The following is an 18,151-nucleotide window of genomic DNA, read 5'->3' as shown; positions in this document are numbered from 1 at the left end:
ATCTGCTGTGCAGGGTATACGAAAATTAAAACAGCTCGAGTCATAAACTTTGACACTAAAATTTTTGAATATATACTTTATTGTACATAAATAAAAAAACACAGAAACAGAGCAAATTTATTTTAAAGATAAAAAACGCAATTGGCATTAGCTATAACTAGCCTAGATTTGACACCAAATAAGTTTTATTAAAAGTAACATTTTCACAATAATTCTCAGTCGCCATATTTAGAATATCAAAATCGACAGTTGACTCTAAAGCGAATTTTAAATTTGAATTTACAAACAAATATACCAAAACACTAAAAAAATATTTACGCTACACATATGGTTTCTTTGGTTTATTCTGCCATCACAACTAGGGATGTCATCAGGTAAAAGAAGAATAGGGAGTATTTTGACAGAAACCATTCTAGGTCATTGCAGCCAAAAATTTACGAGTTTCTGAATACACCGCTGTGTATTCTACAACGCGATACTCATGTTCTTTCGAACACAAATAATTATTAAGACAGTCTGAATCACGAAGAAAACTACAGAGCAACATACCTACAATGTATATTAGGGTAGATGATGACAAATTGAGTAATAACAATAATTAGTGATATCCCGGTAGTCGAAATTCGACTCTATTTAATTAAAATTATAACTTTGTACACTATTATGATTTTATTATCAAAATTTAATTAAATATAATCAAAATATATCGAGTATAATCTCAGATTTCACCAAGACTACACTATAGACAAATATTACGTAATAATAAAGACAATATTATTTTTTTTCAATTTGACTACAGATTATATATAGACATAAGAAAAGTGTGAGAATAAACAAATAGTATGCATGCGTGTGTGTGTGTAATGTTTTCTTTATTGATTTAATGTATCTTTTATGCCTTATTTAAAAAAAATATTAGCATTGCGCACATCTTCTCTGTATTCTCTATAAGTGTAGAAAATTTCATACTCCTCCGTCCGCGCAATTTTCGTAAAAAAGGATACAAAGTTTTTGCTTCACGTATTAATATATAGATGTTGACATAACAATCAGCTTACCTAACAGATCACATTCCGGTAGCTTTGTGAATCGCTGTTGTGCATACCATTCCGACCGTAAACCGTATCCAACCAGAACTTCGCGAGCCATCGGAATTCATCCATAAAACGCCGCGTCTAAAATTAATCAGACTCGATCCCATTGTTTGTCAGGTTCACTCCTACTCCTTTAATAAAAGTTATGGTAATGCAGGCGGGCCGCTCCTTCTATTATCGCGGCGTTCACGAATATATAATAACAGGAGCCCGGTTCGGTTTATTTGAATAAATCTACATAGCTGCTGTTTATATTCAGAGTCCGCCCAGCGTTCGTATCGAAATTCTTACATATTTATCGCCAGATCATTGTATTATACAGTAAAAACTCCTTATTAGCGCTTACTAGGGTCTTACTTACTTAGGGTCTGCGGAGGGACTTCGGTTCCCTCTGTATTTTGTACCGCATGTTCCATGGGGAGTGCTCTGAGGAATTGTTCGATATGATACCAACGTCTCGTTTTTACCATCGCATCGCCCGCCACCGGAGTAGAGTTCATCCATACTACCTGGAGCCACTGCGATCATCCACAGTGCGTTTCCAGAGATCTTTTTTGCCACGTACCATCCGGCTATGGAATGAGCTCCCCTCCACGGTGTTTCCCGAGCGCTATGACATGTCCTTCTTCAAACGAGGCTTGTGGAGAGTATTAAGCGGTAGGCAGCGGCTTGGCTCTGCCCTTCGCATTGCTGAAGTCCATGGGCGACGGTAACCACTCACCATCAGGTGGGCCGTATGCTCGTCTGCCTAGAAAGGCAATAAAAAAAAAATTAAAAAAAACTTCGTTCGCGTTTTCACTATTCTCGGATTAATAAAATGCAACCCAATTCCTTGCCAATGTTCGCGGCTAAAGATTTCTTTATTTTTTTTTTTTTTTTTTTTTTTTTTATTGCCCTTGTAGGCAGACGAGCATACGGCCCACCTGATGGTGAGTGGTTACCGTCGCCCATGGACTTCAGCAATGCCAGGGGCAGAGCCAAGCCGCTGCCTACCTTGCTTTATTCGCAAATTTAATCGGTACACCGGTGTATACGTATTAATAAAAAGGATTCTAATCTGCAAGGTATCCAAGCGAATATACTTTGCAAGCGCGTTTTTCCATATTCACGGTTTCTGTATTCGTGGCATATTTAAGGAATATCCCGTTTTTGGTGTACACGTTTTCTGTAATGTAATATGGATGTGTGTGTGTGTGATGATACAACGTGACCTATAGTTTGGTAGCTGGGTTGCTAATTAGTTTTAAGACGTTTATTTGAAATATTGAAATACATCGTATCGGAGCCAACGTGGTCCTCTGCGACCACTACAAACAAGACCTTAATGTTATAAATATTGGTATTATTATACAATAAGCGAATTTAAACCTTAAGGCATAACATTCCGAGAAATTTTTTTTAAACTCTATTGGACCCTTTGGGCCTAAATAAAGTGTAACGATGACAGAAAAATAAATACATTAAGGCAGGACACTAATATAAGTATGCCAAATACTATTAACATACATAATAGTATTCACATGTCTCCTTTTTGGATTTGAATCAAACTACATGACAATTATTCAATGTTCTTTTTATTGCTTAGTCTGGTGGACGAGCTTACAGTCCACCTGGTGTTAAGTAGTTACTGGAGCCCATAGACATCTACAACATAAATGCGCCACCCACCTTGACAAGTTCTAAGGTCTCAGTAAAGTTACAACGACTGCCCCACACTTCAAACCGAAACGCATTACTGATTCACGGCAGAAATAGGCACCTTCCCGTGCAGACTCACTAGAGGTTCTACCACCAGTAAAATTTGCAAATTATTTAAAAATATTATTATTGGTGAAGAAAACAAAATCTATTTATGTGTGGTGCTTCAGGAAATTATATTTTTATACTAGGAACATAAACAATAAATCCGAGTCGAGCCCGTATTGGATGCAAATTTAATAATACACCAAACTCGGCTACTGGGTACATTGTCTGGAATCACTTACGTCAAACACGCAGCTGAGATGTTTTCCTTGTTCGACTGATGCATAATACACTAGCGAAAGTTGATGGTTCAATTTGTTTGTCACGCTTTCTATCTCAATATTTTGTAGCCGGCGCTTCGTAAAGAAACTGCGACTCTATATTATTTTCCTTCGTCTACATTCATTCAAGGTTCCTGAAACTTTAACTGTGTTACGCAGTTTTATTGTTTTATACGAAGTTAAACTTCTACGAAGACTGTTTTGTTTTTGAGTTAAGGTTCCGGCTATGTTTTCTAAACGTAAAAATAGTCCTTAAAAAACGCAATAAAAATCTAGCTAATGTGTCTTTTGTCATATTAAATACAAGCGGCCCGCTAAGGCTTCGCTCAGATCGTTGTTTTATTTTTTAAAATAAAAGAACACTTTTTGCGCCATAATTATAATAGTTAGACATATGGTGTCGGAACACTTTTTGTAAATAATTATGTGTTCTACAAAGTCTACATTACAGTTCTACAGTAAGTACTAAAGTTCTACATTATTTTATTCTATCATCAATGGTTTCCGCAGGGCACGCGATGTAAAGAATAGTTTTGGTTATTTTTTTACACCTTGGGTTACATTATTGGAGTTTTAGTAAGGATCCCTAATTTTTTTTAAAAAAGATTATAGCCTATGTTACTCGGGAATAGTGTAGCTTCCAAACAGTGAAGGATTTTTTCAAATCGGTTCAGTAGTTTCGGAGCCTATTCGAAACAAACAAACAAACAAATCTTTCCTCTTTATAATATTAGTATAGATAACGCGCTTTGCAGCTGTTTCATAACTTTCAAATAACATCCATCTCTTCTATACCACTAAGAAAAAGTACCAAAATCCAAAACTAAACACTGATCAATAAATTTTTTGTATCACTTTTACTGACATCTTTAGTTTTATTACTTTTTTTATTGATAGTGATACCCTCCAAACAGTAACGAATTTCTTGCCTAACGCTAAAAATAGTAAAGACATATATGTGTACAGCGAACCAATTTTCAATATATTATTAATATTTTTTTTATTGCTTAGATGGGTGGACGAGCTCACAGCCCACCTGATGTTAAGTTACTGGAGCCCATAGACATCTAAAACGTAAACGCGCCAACCACCTTGAGATATAAGTTCTAAGGTCTCAGTATAGTTACAACGGCTGCCCCGCCTTTCAAACCGAAACGCATTTACTGCTTCACGGCAGAAATAGGCGGGGTGGTGGTACCTACCCGTACGGACTCGCAAGAGGTCCTACCACCAGTAATTACATTAAAATTTTTGCGGGTTTGATTTTTTTTACACGATGTTATTCTTTCACCGTGGAAGTCAATCGTGAACATTTGTTGAGTACGTATTTCATTAGAAAAATCGGTGCCCGCCTGAGATTCGAACACCGGTGCATCGCTCAACACGAATGCACCGAACGTCTTATCGCTTAGGCCACGATGGCTACTTCGCTTTGCTTTCTATAACGATTACGAATGAAAACTGCATCTTAAATTTTCCTCGAGTTGGTGATCCATCATCAGTGCGGCAACGGCAAGCTTGACGAAGGCGAGGAGTGCGACTGCGGGACCCTGAACGAGTGCCACAACTCTAACCCGTGCTGTGACCCGTTCACCTGCAGACTGACCAAGGAAGCTCAGTGCGCGTCCGGGGAGTGCTGCGAGAGGTGCCAGGTAATAAATAATAACAAAGAAACGATTCATTCTGCCCATCCATGTCGCACGGTAATTGACCTTATAGCAAATTATTCCAAGCAAAACACCAGAAATTCTAAAAACACACATTTAAAAGGCGTAGTTCAATCCAGAGCTGAGCTTATTTATCCCATTGCATTCATTCCCTTAATAATAATCAATAATAACGAATTTTAACATTGCTTATACCAAATATTTGGCAACCCTTACAAATCAATCGCAAAGCCATCGATGCCGAAAAAAGCAATTTTAAAATTATTTAATATTTGCATACACATATTATTATTACTATCGTCAGGGCGTATCATTTACCGGCGTCTGTCAAACATATGCTTTCAATTTCGGCCGTTGAGTTTAGTCTTCGGAAGAAAATTTCAAAACCTTTCTATGACTGTTTAACAAGAATTACATGGCTATTTATTTACTTTGGATGGTTTAAAAATTATTCAATTTCATATTTAGAACTTTGGTCCAGAATTTGAGCCGCTTCCGCTTTTAACTTTAAGCCAACCTTTCGAAAAATCAACTGGAAACTTTCAGCTCAAGCCCCGCGGAGTTGTGTGTCGTGACGCGACCAACGAATGCGACTTAGAGGAAACTTGCACCGGCCTATCCGGGGCTTGTCCAGCTGACTCCTACCGGAAGAACGGCGAATCTTGCGAAGACGGCAAGGGGTACTGCTTCGCCGGACAATGTCCCACATTATCTCTGCAATGCGAGAGAATATGGGGCACCGGTACTGTTGGAGCGGACAAGGAATGCTTCGAACAGTTCAACTCTAAAGGAGCTGTGACCGGCCACTGCGGGAAGGACAGTAACGGACACTACATTAAGTGTGAAATGGAGTGAGTTCATCAAAAATATCCTTAGTTAATATTCGAATTTGGTTTTGTAGCAAATGCAAGAAATCTCAAGTTTACGAGTGCCGATGATCTAAATGCTTCTCGGCAAATCGAAGATCGTAAACTAAGCTATTTCTCGGTAGACTCTCGCTTCGAGTCTTTGGAACTCGTTATTATTTATATGTGTTTTCGTATTCTAATATATATGAGATTTTTCTTTTTTATGCCCGTATTTGATATTTATAAATATAATTTGGTATTTATTTTTCCATTCGCCGATTGCTATCTGCAAAACTTTAGTTAATTTAATTCTAAATTAGGGCGTCTGACCGTGCGTGATATGCTCCCATTTATTATTTTTAATAATCTTCCTTGGTGCTATTCTAAATATTTAAAATCTTACCGAAAGCTCTTCGCATTTATTCTCAACCATATGCGCTTCTGTTAATGAATAAGATCACAGAAAAGATTGATAATTTTCAGGAACGTTCGCTGCGGCTCTCTACAATGCCAATTAGGGAACAGATATCCTGTTGTGACCGGAATGGATGAGTACTATACGAGAACCGTCATCACTATTAAGGGGAACGAATATGAGTGCAAGTGAGTTATAGTGCTTAAGAGTACCAATAACAAAAAAAAAAATTTCGATTCTATCATAAAAATAAATGCATACAAGACAAAGCAGAAGAATGTAGTGCTGATGGACAAAAGGGAATGCAATGTTGCTGACGAGGATGTCGAAGATAGAGCGAAGTGGAGGAGTAAAGTGAGGAAAGCTGACCCACCACTATGTGAGATAAATAGCTGGGAAGAAAGAGAGAGAGAGAGAGATAAAAATAAACGAATCAAATCTGAATTTATTATTTTTAGTGCATGCAGATAAATTTAGACAAAAGATTCCGTTTCCAAAAACATCTTGAATGTGGATCCTTGTTCAATTCATGGTTTATCTCTAGTATCGAATTTAAGTATAATTCTTAGATAAATTATCTAAAAGAATATCTAAAAACCGATTAATTCTCTTGGGAATCTAATTTAAATAGCTTGAATTGTACCCATCATCATTTGCCACTAAGGCGAGAAATAAAAAATAAAAATACTGTATGTCTTTATGCATATTCTGCAATATTCTTTTTCATTGACTCCAGAGCAACGACTGGTCTACCGAAGCACTCGGAGATCGCTCCCTTAGGGCTGGTCAGGGATGGAACCCCGTGCGGCGACAACCTCGTCTGCGTCAACCAGACCTGCACCTCTATATTCCCTTTCATCGACCACACCAAGTGCCCAACGGACCACAACAACCACGAGTGCTCAGCCCGAGGGGTGAGTGTCAATATTTTCATTTCTAAAACAAAACAATTTATCGACAGGTAATGTAGACATGCCGGAGACGGGTTCGGTATAACGACTTTTTTATTTTTTATTGCCCCTGTAAGCAGACGATCATACGGCCCACCTGATGGTGAGTGGTTACCGTCGCCCATGGACTTCAGCAATGCCAGGGGCAAAGCCAAGCTGCTGCCTATTAAAATATATACGTCTGTGTATAACATATCTAGATGAACAATGGAATTATTTGAAGGAGGGTTTTAAAACTGAACCAAATTACACTTATCAATACTAAATAAATAAAAAAGTAAAACATAATACGACATTAAAAGGGAAGAAAATGATAAATAAAACAAATTTACGTATGCACTAAAAGTGCTCTTAGATTATATCCGGTTAAGATTTTTTTATTTTTTATTGCATAGATGGGCCGACGAGGTCACAGCCCACCTGGTAAGTGATTACCGGAGCACGTAGACATCTACAACGTAAATGCCGCCATACACCTTGAAATATGAGTTGTAAGGTCTCATTATAGTTACACGGTTTACTGTGACTTATTATTATCCGAGGTACATCTTACTGAGACAGAATACATTAAAGTGGAACTCCAAACTGTCGTACGCGATATTAAGAATATGACTGCACCACATAAAGTCCGTCCATCACACTTCACATACAATAAATGTTTTCAGAAAAACTTCTCGCGTAAATCGTAGCTTAGTAGATTCTTTCTCGAACATGTCCGACACGAGTATCGCGCTGCACAAGTTTGCATAAACAAAACAACTATACTGCGCATAAAATACGGGAGGGAACTTCATAAAATGCACGGAAATAGTTTAAAAGTAAGGCAACAGGAAGCGCCAAGGCACTTTTTAATAGTTTGAGTGCCGGGGCACCGAGCGCGCTATTCAATTTTTCCTTTAAGCTTTTGTACGGATTTCCACGAACTGTTCGCTCGCTAAATTGTTTCTAGTTTACGTTCGCATTACGATTATTCGAAATGCGAGAGAAACGTTATCGATAACGAAAACAATCGTGCCGAAGCTGTACCGGATTATTTGAGACTAGCTGTACCCGTCCGCTTCGCTGGGCATTTAAAATTAACACTAGATGATGACCGAGATTTTGATAACGCCATCTTGTTGTGTCTTTAAAGCGGTTAGTTGCCCTTAATTAAGAAAAATAGTATTATTATTCGCCAATAGATGTCGGGAAGAGTTAATTATTGAAAACACGAATAAAACAACATTTTCTGAAAATAAATCATAGCTAGATCGATTTATCGCTCCCGATGTCCCCTGTATACTAAATCTTATGAAAATCGTTGGGAGCCGTTTCCGAGATTCAGATTATATACATATTATATATTAATATACAAGAATTGCTCGTTTAAAGGTATAAGATTATTGCACAGATTTATAACGGAACATCCGTAAAAACCACAATAGATTTATATATTAGTATAGATAAAGGATGCGCCTTATCTTGATAATGACTTTATTGGGTAAGGCACAAATAAAATTATCGAGTCATTGAAAAAAGAATTATAATCATAGGAACGGTTCTCCCCACTCGTTGAAAAAGCAGCGTGTCACGATGACCCCCTAATCGTGACTGACTCCAACTTCATATCCGACCCAGGCTATGGGCAACGCAAAACCGCCATCGCCCAAAACATGCCTTGTGAAATGCTTTTATTCATACACTCTCGATGCTTTTAGACTCTCCAAGCATCGGTCCATCGTTAACGTCGAAAACGTCGAAAAGTTTGACGTGCAACTTTGCCCAAAAGCTCAACCCCCTGAATTCCTCGTCGGATCTTCTCAGTGGGTTGCGATTCCAATCTAGCTGTATATTCAGCGAAGCATTGCTCTTGCTATAGCTACTGTTACCAAATTGAGAGAGAGGTTCAGACCGTGAGCTCACCTACCCGCCTGCGTGAATACCCCCTTAGGCTACCAGGGTATACGTATAGGTACCATGCCTATTTCTGCCGTGAAGGGTGGGGCAGCCGTTGTAACTATACTTGAGACCTTAGAACTTATATTTCAAGGTGGGTGGCGCATTTACGTTGTAAATGTCTATTGGCTCCAGTAACCACTTAACACCTGGGCTGTGAGCTCGCCCACCCATCTAAGCAATAAAAAAGTATAGGTAGGAAAAAAAAAACAATACAATAGAAACTTCAACAGCACGTCTTCACAATGTGTTCTCTGTCAGCTCCGGTAATAAATGAAGCCAAGAAGATCCTAGATAAATGTATGTAATGTACTTTTCATTCATTTCATCTATTCAAAATACAAAAATCGTAAATTAAAACTCGCATTCAATTCCCACAGACCGCTATGAGGGACCCAAAACGATTCAAGCAAAACAAATACATATATCATTCACGGCTTGTTTCAATACAGCACGTAATTGTTTCAATGTTTAATTAAAAATGTCATTCGCGTACGCAGCTTCGGTCATTGACATGCACTTGTCAATAATTCAATGTGGCTACCTCATTAATACCATATTTACTTCCTATTAAAGAATAAATTCTACAAATAATTAATACTCAACAATACATTATACCTTTAAACGAGCAATTCTTGTATATTAATATATATGTATATAATCTGAATCTCGGAAAAGGCTCCAACGATTTTCATAAAATTTAGTATACAGGGGATTTTGGGGGGCGATAAATCGATCTAGCTACGATTTCTTTTCAGAAAATGTTGTTTTATTCGTGTTTTCAATATTCAACCCTTCCCGACATCTATTGGCGAATAATAATACTATTTTTCTTAATTGAGGGCAACTAACCGCTTTAAAGACACAAGATGGCGTTGTCAAAAAAAATCATCGGTCATCATCTATTTATTTAAAATTTATTTAATTATTTAATTTTTTTATTTAATTTATTTAAAATTTATTTAAAATAAAATGAGCCAAGAACGTTTATCGATAAAACCTAACAACATTAAAATCTTCTAGGCAGCACTAAAACCGCCATGTTTAGCGGCCAGATGACGTCACAGTGACACGCATTTTTTGTTGACGTTTCATTTCCATAGGTTTCATACTTCAGTGGGCTACCTCAATTATATTTTATACTTCAAGTGCCACGCTTAATTTTGCAAGGGGCCATCTTGCGTTTAGGTTTGAAAGGTTTCCAGTGTTCCCTACAATGAAATTTGCTACATAATGGCATAGACATAAAGTCTTCTCTTGTAAGAGTGAAACCGCTATTACTCTGATCCAATTGAACTTCGACTCCGTGTTGTTCGACTCTCTCTGCACAGAGGTGGAACGTAAGCCTCAATAAATATTAAACTATTCGCATGCACTAGAAAGTGCTTTCAAAATTATTTCTTGGATCAAATAACCTATCTACCTTCTATCTATATATATAAAAATGAATTGCTGTTCGTTAGTCACGCTAAAACTCGAGAACCGCTGGACCGATTTGGCTAATTTTGGTCTTGACTTATTTGTGGAAGTCCAGAGAAAGTTTAAAAGGTAGATAAATATGAAAATGCTCGGATTTCAATAAAAATAACAGTTTTGTTTTTCCTTTGATGTGTCCCCCGTTGGACGGATTCCTTTTGTTTGTTTTAAGTTTATTTTATACAAAACTTTAGGCCTTTTCTTTATCGATTGAGGCACTACGAAGTCTGCAAGGTCAGCTAGTCGACAAATATTTAAACGCGTTTTATTAAATATATTTACATTTACTGGTATTCGCAATTCGAAGCGAACAGCAGCAATACCAGAGGAAGATTACAGCGCTTTTTTTCCCCTGCTTATTTGCTGGTAGCCTAAAGGGCTAATCCAACTACGCGCGGACGGGTAGGTGAATTCAAGGGCTCAACCTGAAAGAATTTGGTAACACTAGCTCTAGCAAGAGCAGTGTTTCGCAGAACCTACCACCGGATCGGAATCGCGACCCACTGAGAAGATCCGGTGAGAAACTCAGTGGGTAAATTCCAGTTCAATCTAGTTTGTTCTAGCGATATGGTGATACTAGTGGGTATCGATATTCTCAGACTACTTTTATGATTTTGATTTTCAGAAAACCCTCATAAAACATGCCTTTTGGTTAAAATTGATTTGGTTGATACTAGACGTTAAAGTATGAAATTGCCGATTTGTACTGAAAAAAAACCCAACTGAAAGTCGATAATCGAATGTTGTACACTTTTTGTTTTATTGTTTAGATGTGTGTCGAGCTCACAGCCCATCTGGCCCATAGTAAATGCGCCACGCACGTTGAGATATAAGTTCCCGCCCTTCAAACTGAAACGCTTTACTGCTTCACAACAGAAATAGGCAGGGTGGTGATACCTACCCATGCAGACTCACAGGAGGTCCTACCGCCAGTAAAACTAAACTTTTTAACATTTTAAAAGAAGAACCTCATAGGTACCGTTAGAAAAAAGTTTCACTCTAAAGTCTCAAACCATGAGCGTTCTATGTCAATTCGGAGTACCTATTACAATAGAACGGCTATTTCACACTTTAACCCCCATTATTTTATCCCGGACCTCACCTCGTAACGATACTATTCAAGGGTGAATGTAATGAGGAGAATCGAATTGCAATTCGATCATTTGTAATTGGTTCGTTCGACTGCAATTTAGACCTCGTTAATTATGACGGGAGACTGTTTTAATCCGACGCTGGCATTGGGTCAAGTTACAGGCGATAGCGATTAAATATTGTATTTTATTTTTATGATGATGATGATGATCAGTTATGCCATAAGTTGATATAAAAATTGAAGACCCCTAATTTCGAATTTACAACAATGAGCTTAGTCGCCGGATATACTCCGATATATTACTACAATAGTTTTCTAAATAGCCAATGTTGATACTGTTAATTCTCAACGAATAATACTAGCCTTCAAGGAAGAAAAACAGTAGTTGGTGACATGAGTTAAAAAAATTGTGTTGTATTTTATGTAATGCAAAATACTTTTTATAATCGCTTACACAAGCACGTTTTAATGGAGTAAACTAGCTTATGATTGTCTTTGGGTCAAATATTTGTTTTTTTATCAAATACTTTGCCATACGAAAAATGAATTGGAACGCTTCCTATCTGAAATTGATTATAAGATAAAACTAAGTTAAATGAACTGACGTGAAATGTAATAATGTGGAAATAAAGCGGCTGAAAATACTGAATAAAAATGAAGTTTTGAACACTCGGGAAGCCACGTTCCGCAATTCACGTTCAATTATATATTTTCACACTCGCACTCTTTCGCAGATGATAAACGGCTAAAAAAACGTTGTTGTTGTTGACAAAAATACGAATTTTATGATCCTATTATTGTAGATTACATTATAATTTTTGCAATTAATAAAAAAATACGGTAATTAAATAGCTTATAAAATATAACTAGAATCCACTGTAACAATACTCATAACGACAAACGCTACCTCTTAAGACACGGACGCGAGAACATTACGGACGAACTCTTTGATAATTTTATTAGCATCCAGAGGAAAATTTTGTAAATTCGTACTGCAGTCCCGAATTGTTGTTTCATTAATTTGCAATTTTAACATTGCAACTACTGACAATAAATCGAAAGCTATCATCGAATCAACATTAATTTAACATGTACATAACAATTTATTCTTATTGTAATAAGTAATTAAATACGTGCCAAATCTTATTCTTTGTTTATCGGTTGAGTTTTTTTTTATTGCTTGGACGAGCTCGCGGCTGACCTGATCTTAAGTGATTACCGGAGCCCATAGACATATGTAAATGCTGCCACCCACCTTGAGACATGAGTTGTAAGGTCTCACTTTTAACAGTACAACGTAACGGCTGCCCCGCCCTTCAAACCGAAACGCATTACTGCTTCATGGCAGAAATGGTCTAGTCTAGACCTGAATCGTAGGACGTCTTGTGAGTCCGCATGAGTAGGTAGGACCACCCCGCCTATTTCTGTCGTGAAGCAGTAATGCGTTTCGGTTTGAAGGGTGGGGCAGCCATTGTAACTATACTGAGACCTTAGAACTCATATCTCAAAGTGGGTGGCGGCATTTACGTTGTAAATGTCTATAGGCTCCGGTAACCACTTAACACCAGGGGGGGTGTGAGCTCATCCACCCATCTATGTAATAAATAAATATTAAAATTACCATAGGGTCCTCTCTCTATATAATAATAATATAAAAATGTGTCCGTCTATTCCAGATTTGTTCGAACCTAAACAAGTGCGTCTGCAACCGAGGCTGGACGGGTCCAGATTGTTCACAGCACGACGCCCTCCCACCCTCGCCGACTCCCTACGTACCAGAGAACGCCACGAAAGCAGCATACAACATGACCAAAAAGGAAACACCGTATGGTGAGTCCATCCCAGTATCGGAGCCTCTAGATTAGAAACCCGGAAACGGAACGATGCAAATTGATTGAAGTTCTTCGATACGTATTTTGGTAACCACTTATCAACTGAAGGACCGTAATTTAGTCTCTTTTTGAAGACAGTAAATATGTTGTTAAATGTTACCTCTAAATAGACTTTTAACTTTTAAAAGTACCTCTGAAAGCAATAATAAGATCCATTGCATCCAGTATTTCGCAGAAAGTGTCACAGATGCTTACATTTGGGAAAAGAAAACGAACGTACAACTAACGTACGAACTGATTAATTAATATTTATATTTTCAGGTTACTCATACGAATTCCTATTAATATTCCCCCTACTTACTATCGTGTAATTGGCTGTACAGATCCGAGCACTGCTTTTCAAAATCAATAAAAATAGCTTGATCGCGTCGCGTTTAAAACACTCGCTCAAGAAAACATTGAACATCGCGTCATTTATACAGTTATCGCCACTTGGTTAGTTGTTTGAATGCCTGGTTGTGAGCCAAAGGCATTGCTCGGAGCTGGTGTGTGATAGCGCGGGCGGCGCCGGCGCACTAACGCGCGGGACCCATCTCGTTACAGGTGAACACGAAGGGAATAAGATGAGCACCATGAACATGGTGATTTTGTTGCTCGCGGTCGTCCTCTCTGTGTTCGTGGGGTTCGCCTGGATGGCTTACTGCTTCAGGTAACAGCCGGTAACTCGGTGTTGTCGCACTGCCTGTCGTGTCGTGTCGTGTCTTGTCGTGTCTTGTCGTGCCTGTGACCTCGCGCGAGACCCCGCGGCGCCGGCGCCCCCGCCCCGGGCCCGAGCGACCCCCCCGCACTTGGAGAGAGCTCCAGTGCGAGGGCGTCGCTCGACTCACACCCTTTTCTTTGGGCGCAGAGAACTACCACGGCTCGAACACGGTGTTCCTCGTGGCGGTCCTCATGTCTGTGGTAGGGGGGGTATTCATAGTATTTGCCCTGAGCGCTCTCTGCTACAGGTCAGTCGTAGTACACAAAAACTTCTCCCTGTGCCTAAGGTTAGTGAGCAGAAAACAGACCAAAGGTAGTCTTTGAGAAGAAATTTAAATCGTCACCTTCGTATCACTTGTATGTTTATTTAGACGTTTAGAAGTTGGTGTTTCTGTTCATTTTTACGTCGGCGATTGGGTTTTTGTTTTGAACGTTTGTGTTGGTTACGTTTGTGGTCGTAGAGCTAGTGTTGGCGGGTGGCGCGCCGGTGCGGGCCTGCGCCGCCTCGACGCGCCACAACTGCATTTGATCTGTGGTTCTGTGTCGCGCCGGCCTCGCTGCATGCCGACAGGGCTTTCCTCGTTCAACTCGAGATACCTCGACTAAACCCTTAAGATTCTGGGCTCTTGGATGTATGCATTGGCTTTATGTGAACTGTGACTCGTTTTCGTTTCCTTTCTTGGTCGGAGTCCGCGTCGCCGGGCGGACCTTGACAGCCCGGCGGCGCGTTCGCTTCTATATCTTCTACTAACAGCCGACTAACGTTGTGCTAGCCGCGAACTAACAGCTAACAGCCACTAGTGCTGTACTAACGGACGGTAATAACGCAGCGCCGAGGTACGTACACGAGAAGATATAGAACGCTCGACTTGTCACCATCACTACCACTATCTACCACTCAATTCTACTGATCTTTTGCACGAGAAGCGAATGTGCGATGCACGGATTCTTCTTTCGAGCAGCTGTCTGTCTAGTTAGCAACGCCTAATGTTAAATTTAAGAACAACGGAGTTTTTCCAGCAAAACAACAATAATTTACGAACACAGAAATAATTGACGTTAAGGTAGCAGCAGTAATGAAATTTATACATTCAAAAGTTATTAAACAAACAGCCAACTGGCAATAAAATGTTCTCAAAATCATTCCTCTTAAAACACTGCTGGAATCTTCCACGCGAAGCTCAATCGAGCAAAACTTTAAGCATAACGTAACCAAAAATTGCTGGAAAGACTCTTAAGCACGTAAGCTAATCTCAATTTCTAAACAACTAACTCCATAACATTAAATTCCCATGAGGAATGAAACGAAAAGAACAATTTAATATTTAAATTATCCATATCGATTTTTAAGCAATCTTTGAAATTGAATTTGAAATAGTATCTGATATCCAATAGCGCCAGTCTTTGCTTTTGAAGATTCAATAAATTGCTAAAATATGAATTTTGAGGACGGACGGCGAAATTATGAAACAGAGTCATCTTGCCTTCAATTCATCGTCACATCGCCTTTTCTGTTATCGCGCTTCGATAAACTAAAAAAGTACCGTTAGCAAAATAAAAATATGTTAAAATAATAATAAAAACTTTAGATAATAAATTCAAATAATATATTTTATTTAAATACCTAAAAATACTCGTTTAAATACATAGTAAATGGAACTAACAATCAATTTCACCTTTTTTGTTGGAACGAACTTATAAAACAAATATATCAAAGATTTCGTGATATACAAACAAACAGATAAATATACCGAGCTAATAAAAGCGCGTTAAAAAGTATTTAATTTATTAAGCTTTTTTTCTGACAGCATTACTCATGGTTGTGAATATACCACAGTATCTAATATACCGTCTCGATCATAATTTATTCGCGAAGCAGTAAATTAAAGATCATTACAAAAAAAAACATGTTTCATGGCTTAAAATAAATAATACCGTCCTCATTTTTCAATTTCGAAATTAGAATTCCTATAAAAAAAAAACTTATTGCTGTAATTTGCCCTTTATTATCGATATTGTAAACTTAATCGATTGATCTGAGTGTGCGTTCCTACGCCACGCCTGCCCGCTAGGAAAAAGAGCACGTCGAGAAAGTACGACCCGCCCTACGTGAAGAAGCCCATAGCGAAGAGTTTCGCCGCGGGTTCGACGACCTCCAACAATTCACAGGAGGACATATCGCTCGATGGCGGGAAAATGCACTCTTTCAACAACACTTTCAGGTAACACTATCAACTTACCAATTGTAGCCAATCACTAGTCGTGATTAGAAACACTTTTACGGTTAAATTTCATTAAACTTTCAGTGGGATGTTCAATTTTTTAAGTGAAACTTCTTTAGAATCGTTGTGATTTCAAACTCGATGAAACGAAAAAATAAGTCCATGGAAAGTTTTTTAATACAGCGCCATCTATGAGATTGTTTTAATACTAACGTGTGTATGAAACCTCTTGTAGTGAATTTTAATTTAGGATTATATTATACGTGAAGTTAAAATATCAATTCACAGAAGGCGCTACCTCATACTATAAAAGATGATTTACAATTTTATTTACTAATGACAAAATTTTACATATATGTACTTAGACATTTAGGATAATTGTATTTTAATTTTTTAAGGGTTTCACTTCTACCACGTGTGAATTGCACACATGTATTTTTTTTATTACTTTATTAGTAAGTAATAATCCAGAATCGTAAAAGCAAGAATTATATGAATCAGACATGAGACTTAGTTCATTTTCAAACTAGTTGTGGAGGTAAGGTCATTAAAGTGCTTGCAAAGGTCAAAAATCAATAAGTCGCACTGGTTAGGGTTAATACTCTGTCTTTTTCTGCAACGAAGCGAACCATTTTAAAAGTTAAAAAGCTATTTTCCATTACACGCAATGTACTAAGATTTAAATCAGCTGACGCGTTGCATCTCCAATGTCGATCAGACGTGAAGTCCGTCAGTCATTATCTTATACCTTTAAACGAGAAATTCTTGTATCTGCAATCTGAATCTCGGAAACGGCTCCAACGATTTTCATAAAATTGTTGTTTTATTCGTGTTTTCAATAAATAATCAACTTTATCGATAATCAACTTTATGACTCTTCCTGAATATGAATAATACTATTATTCATAATTGAGAGCAACTAACTGCTTTAAAGACACAACAAGAAGGCGTTATAAAAAAAAAATACCGAGCTTTGGCTCGGTCATCATCTACTTGGTTCTTACGTAAACTGCTTCTTCAATTTTCTTCTATGTCCTTGTTTTTTGTGTGTGCTACCAATTATTTCTACGTGTTTTTAATTTCTTCTTTCTTTTGTTTGTGGGATCTGGTGTAACAGAAACCTGTTGAGGTACGTCCGTCGAAGCTACGAGTCGAGCACCGCAGTCGTTTTATTGAGCTCACAAAATGCGCGCTTTAACATAACGCTTGTCCTTAAAATGTATTTGGACACGAATGGACCACGATTTAGCTGATTCGCACATCACATTACGCGATAAGAACACGCTTTAATGATTCAAATTCGCGCATTTTCAACTTGGGGACGATGACGTAAATCATAAATAAATGCATAGTTAACGAGACAATTGCTTCTGAAGAGTCTATCCACCCGAGGGAAACAAATATATTCGAGGAACGTAGATTTTGCTGGCATGAATAAAGTTATAACTTAATGATTCAGGGTAGTTACGATCAGAGTACTTTACCTATGAGGCAGGATGTGGATTTTTACTGGTGGTAGGACGTCTTATGAGTCCGCACGGGTAGGTACCACCACCCTGCCCATTTCTGCCATGGAGCAGTAATGCGTTTCGGTTTGAAGGATAGGGCAGCCGCTGTAACTATATTTGAGACCTTAGAAATTATATCTCAAGGTGGGTGGCGCATTTACGTCGTAGATGTCTATAGGCTCCTGTAGCCAGGTGAGCTGTGAGCTCCTCCACCCATCTAAGCAATAAATATAAAAAAGTGCGTGCAGCGGTGTTAGAAAACCCCGGCCTTGGCACTTCAATAAACCTGTGGTATTAGTATCTATGCCATTTTGACCGCGCGCTTAGT

General features: G+C 38.3%; 1 protein-coding gene across 10 annotated transcripts in view; it reads left to right on the top strand.

Annotated features, from left to right (window-relative positions):
- The window catches only part of LOC105841880 (disintegrin and metalloproteinase domain-containing protein 11), a 576,915-nt gene that overhangs the window by 547,766 nt on the left and 10,998 nt on the right, over window positions 1-18,151 (top strand). For 7 of the 10 annotated variants that reach the window (XM_062670757.1, XM_062670755.1, XM_062670758.1 and 4 more), the window contains 7 exons: window positions 4,603-4,770; window positions 5,332-5,636; window positions 6,117-6,236; window positions 6,785-6,962; window positions 13,179-13,332; window positions 14,242-14,380; window positions 16,166-16,315. In XM_062670757.1, the coding sequence (XP_062526741.1) occupies window positions 4,603-4,770; window positions 5,332-5,636; window positions 6,117-6,236; window positions 6,785-6,962; window positions 13,179-13,332; window positions 14,242-14,380; window positions 16,166-16,315 (1,214 nt within the window). Of the gene's footprint in view, window positions 1-4,602; window positions 4,771-5,331; window positions 5,637-6,116; window positions 6,237-6,784; window positions 6,963-13,178; window positions 13,333-13,937; window positions 14,044-14,241; window positions 14,381-16,165; window positions 16,316-18,151 lie in introns of all 10 variants that reach the window. The other 3 variants (XM_038013324.2, XM_038013319.2, XM_062670756.1) reach the window with 2 other exon arrangements.

The sequence above is a fragment of the Bombyx mori genome, chromosome 10, assembly GCF_030269925.1.
Source record: "Bombyx mori chromosome 10, ASM3026992v2".
In the NCBI taxonomy this organism is placed as follows: domain Eukaryota; kingdom Metazoa; phylum Arthropoda; class Insecta; order Lepidoptera; family Bombycidae; genus Bombyx; species Bombyx mori.
This window is presented reverse-complemented; position numbering and strand designations above follow the sequence as displayed.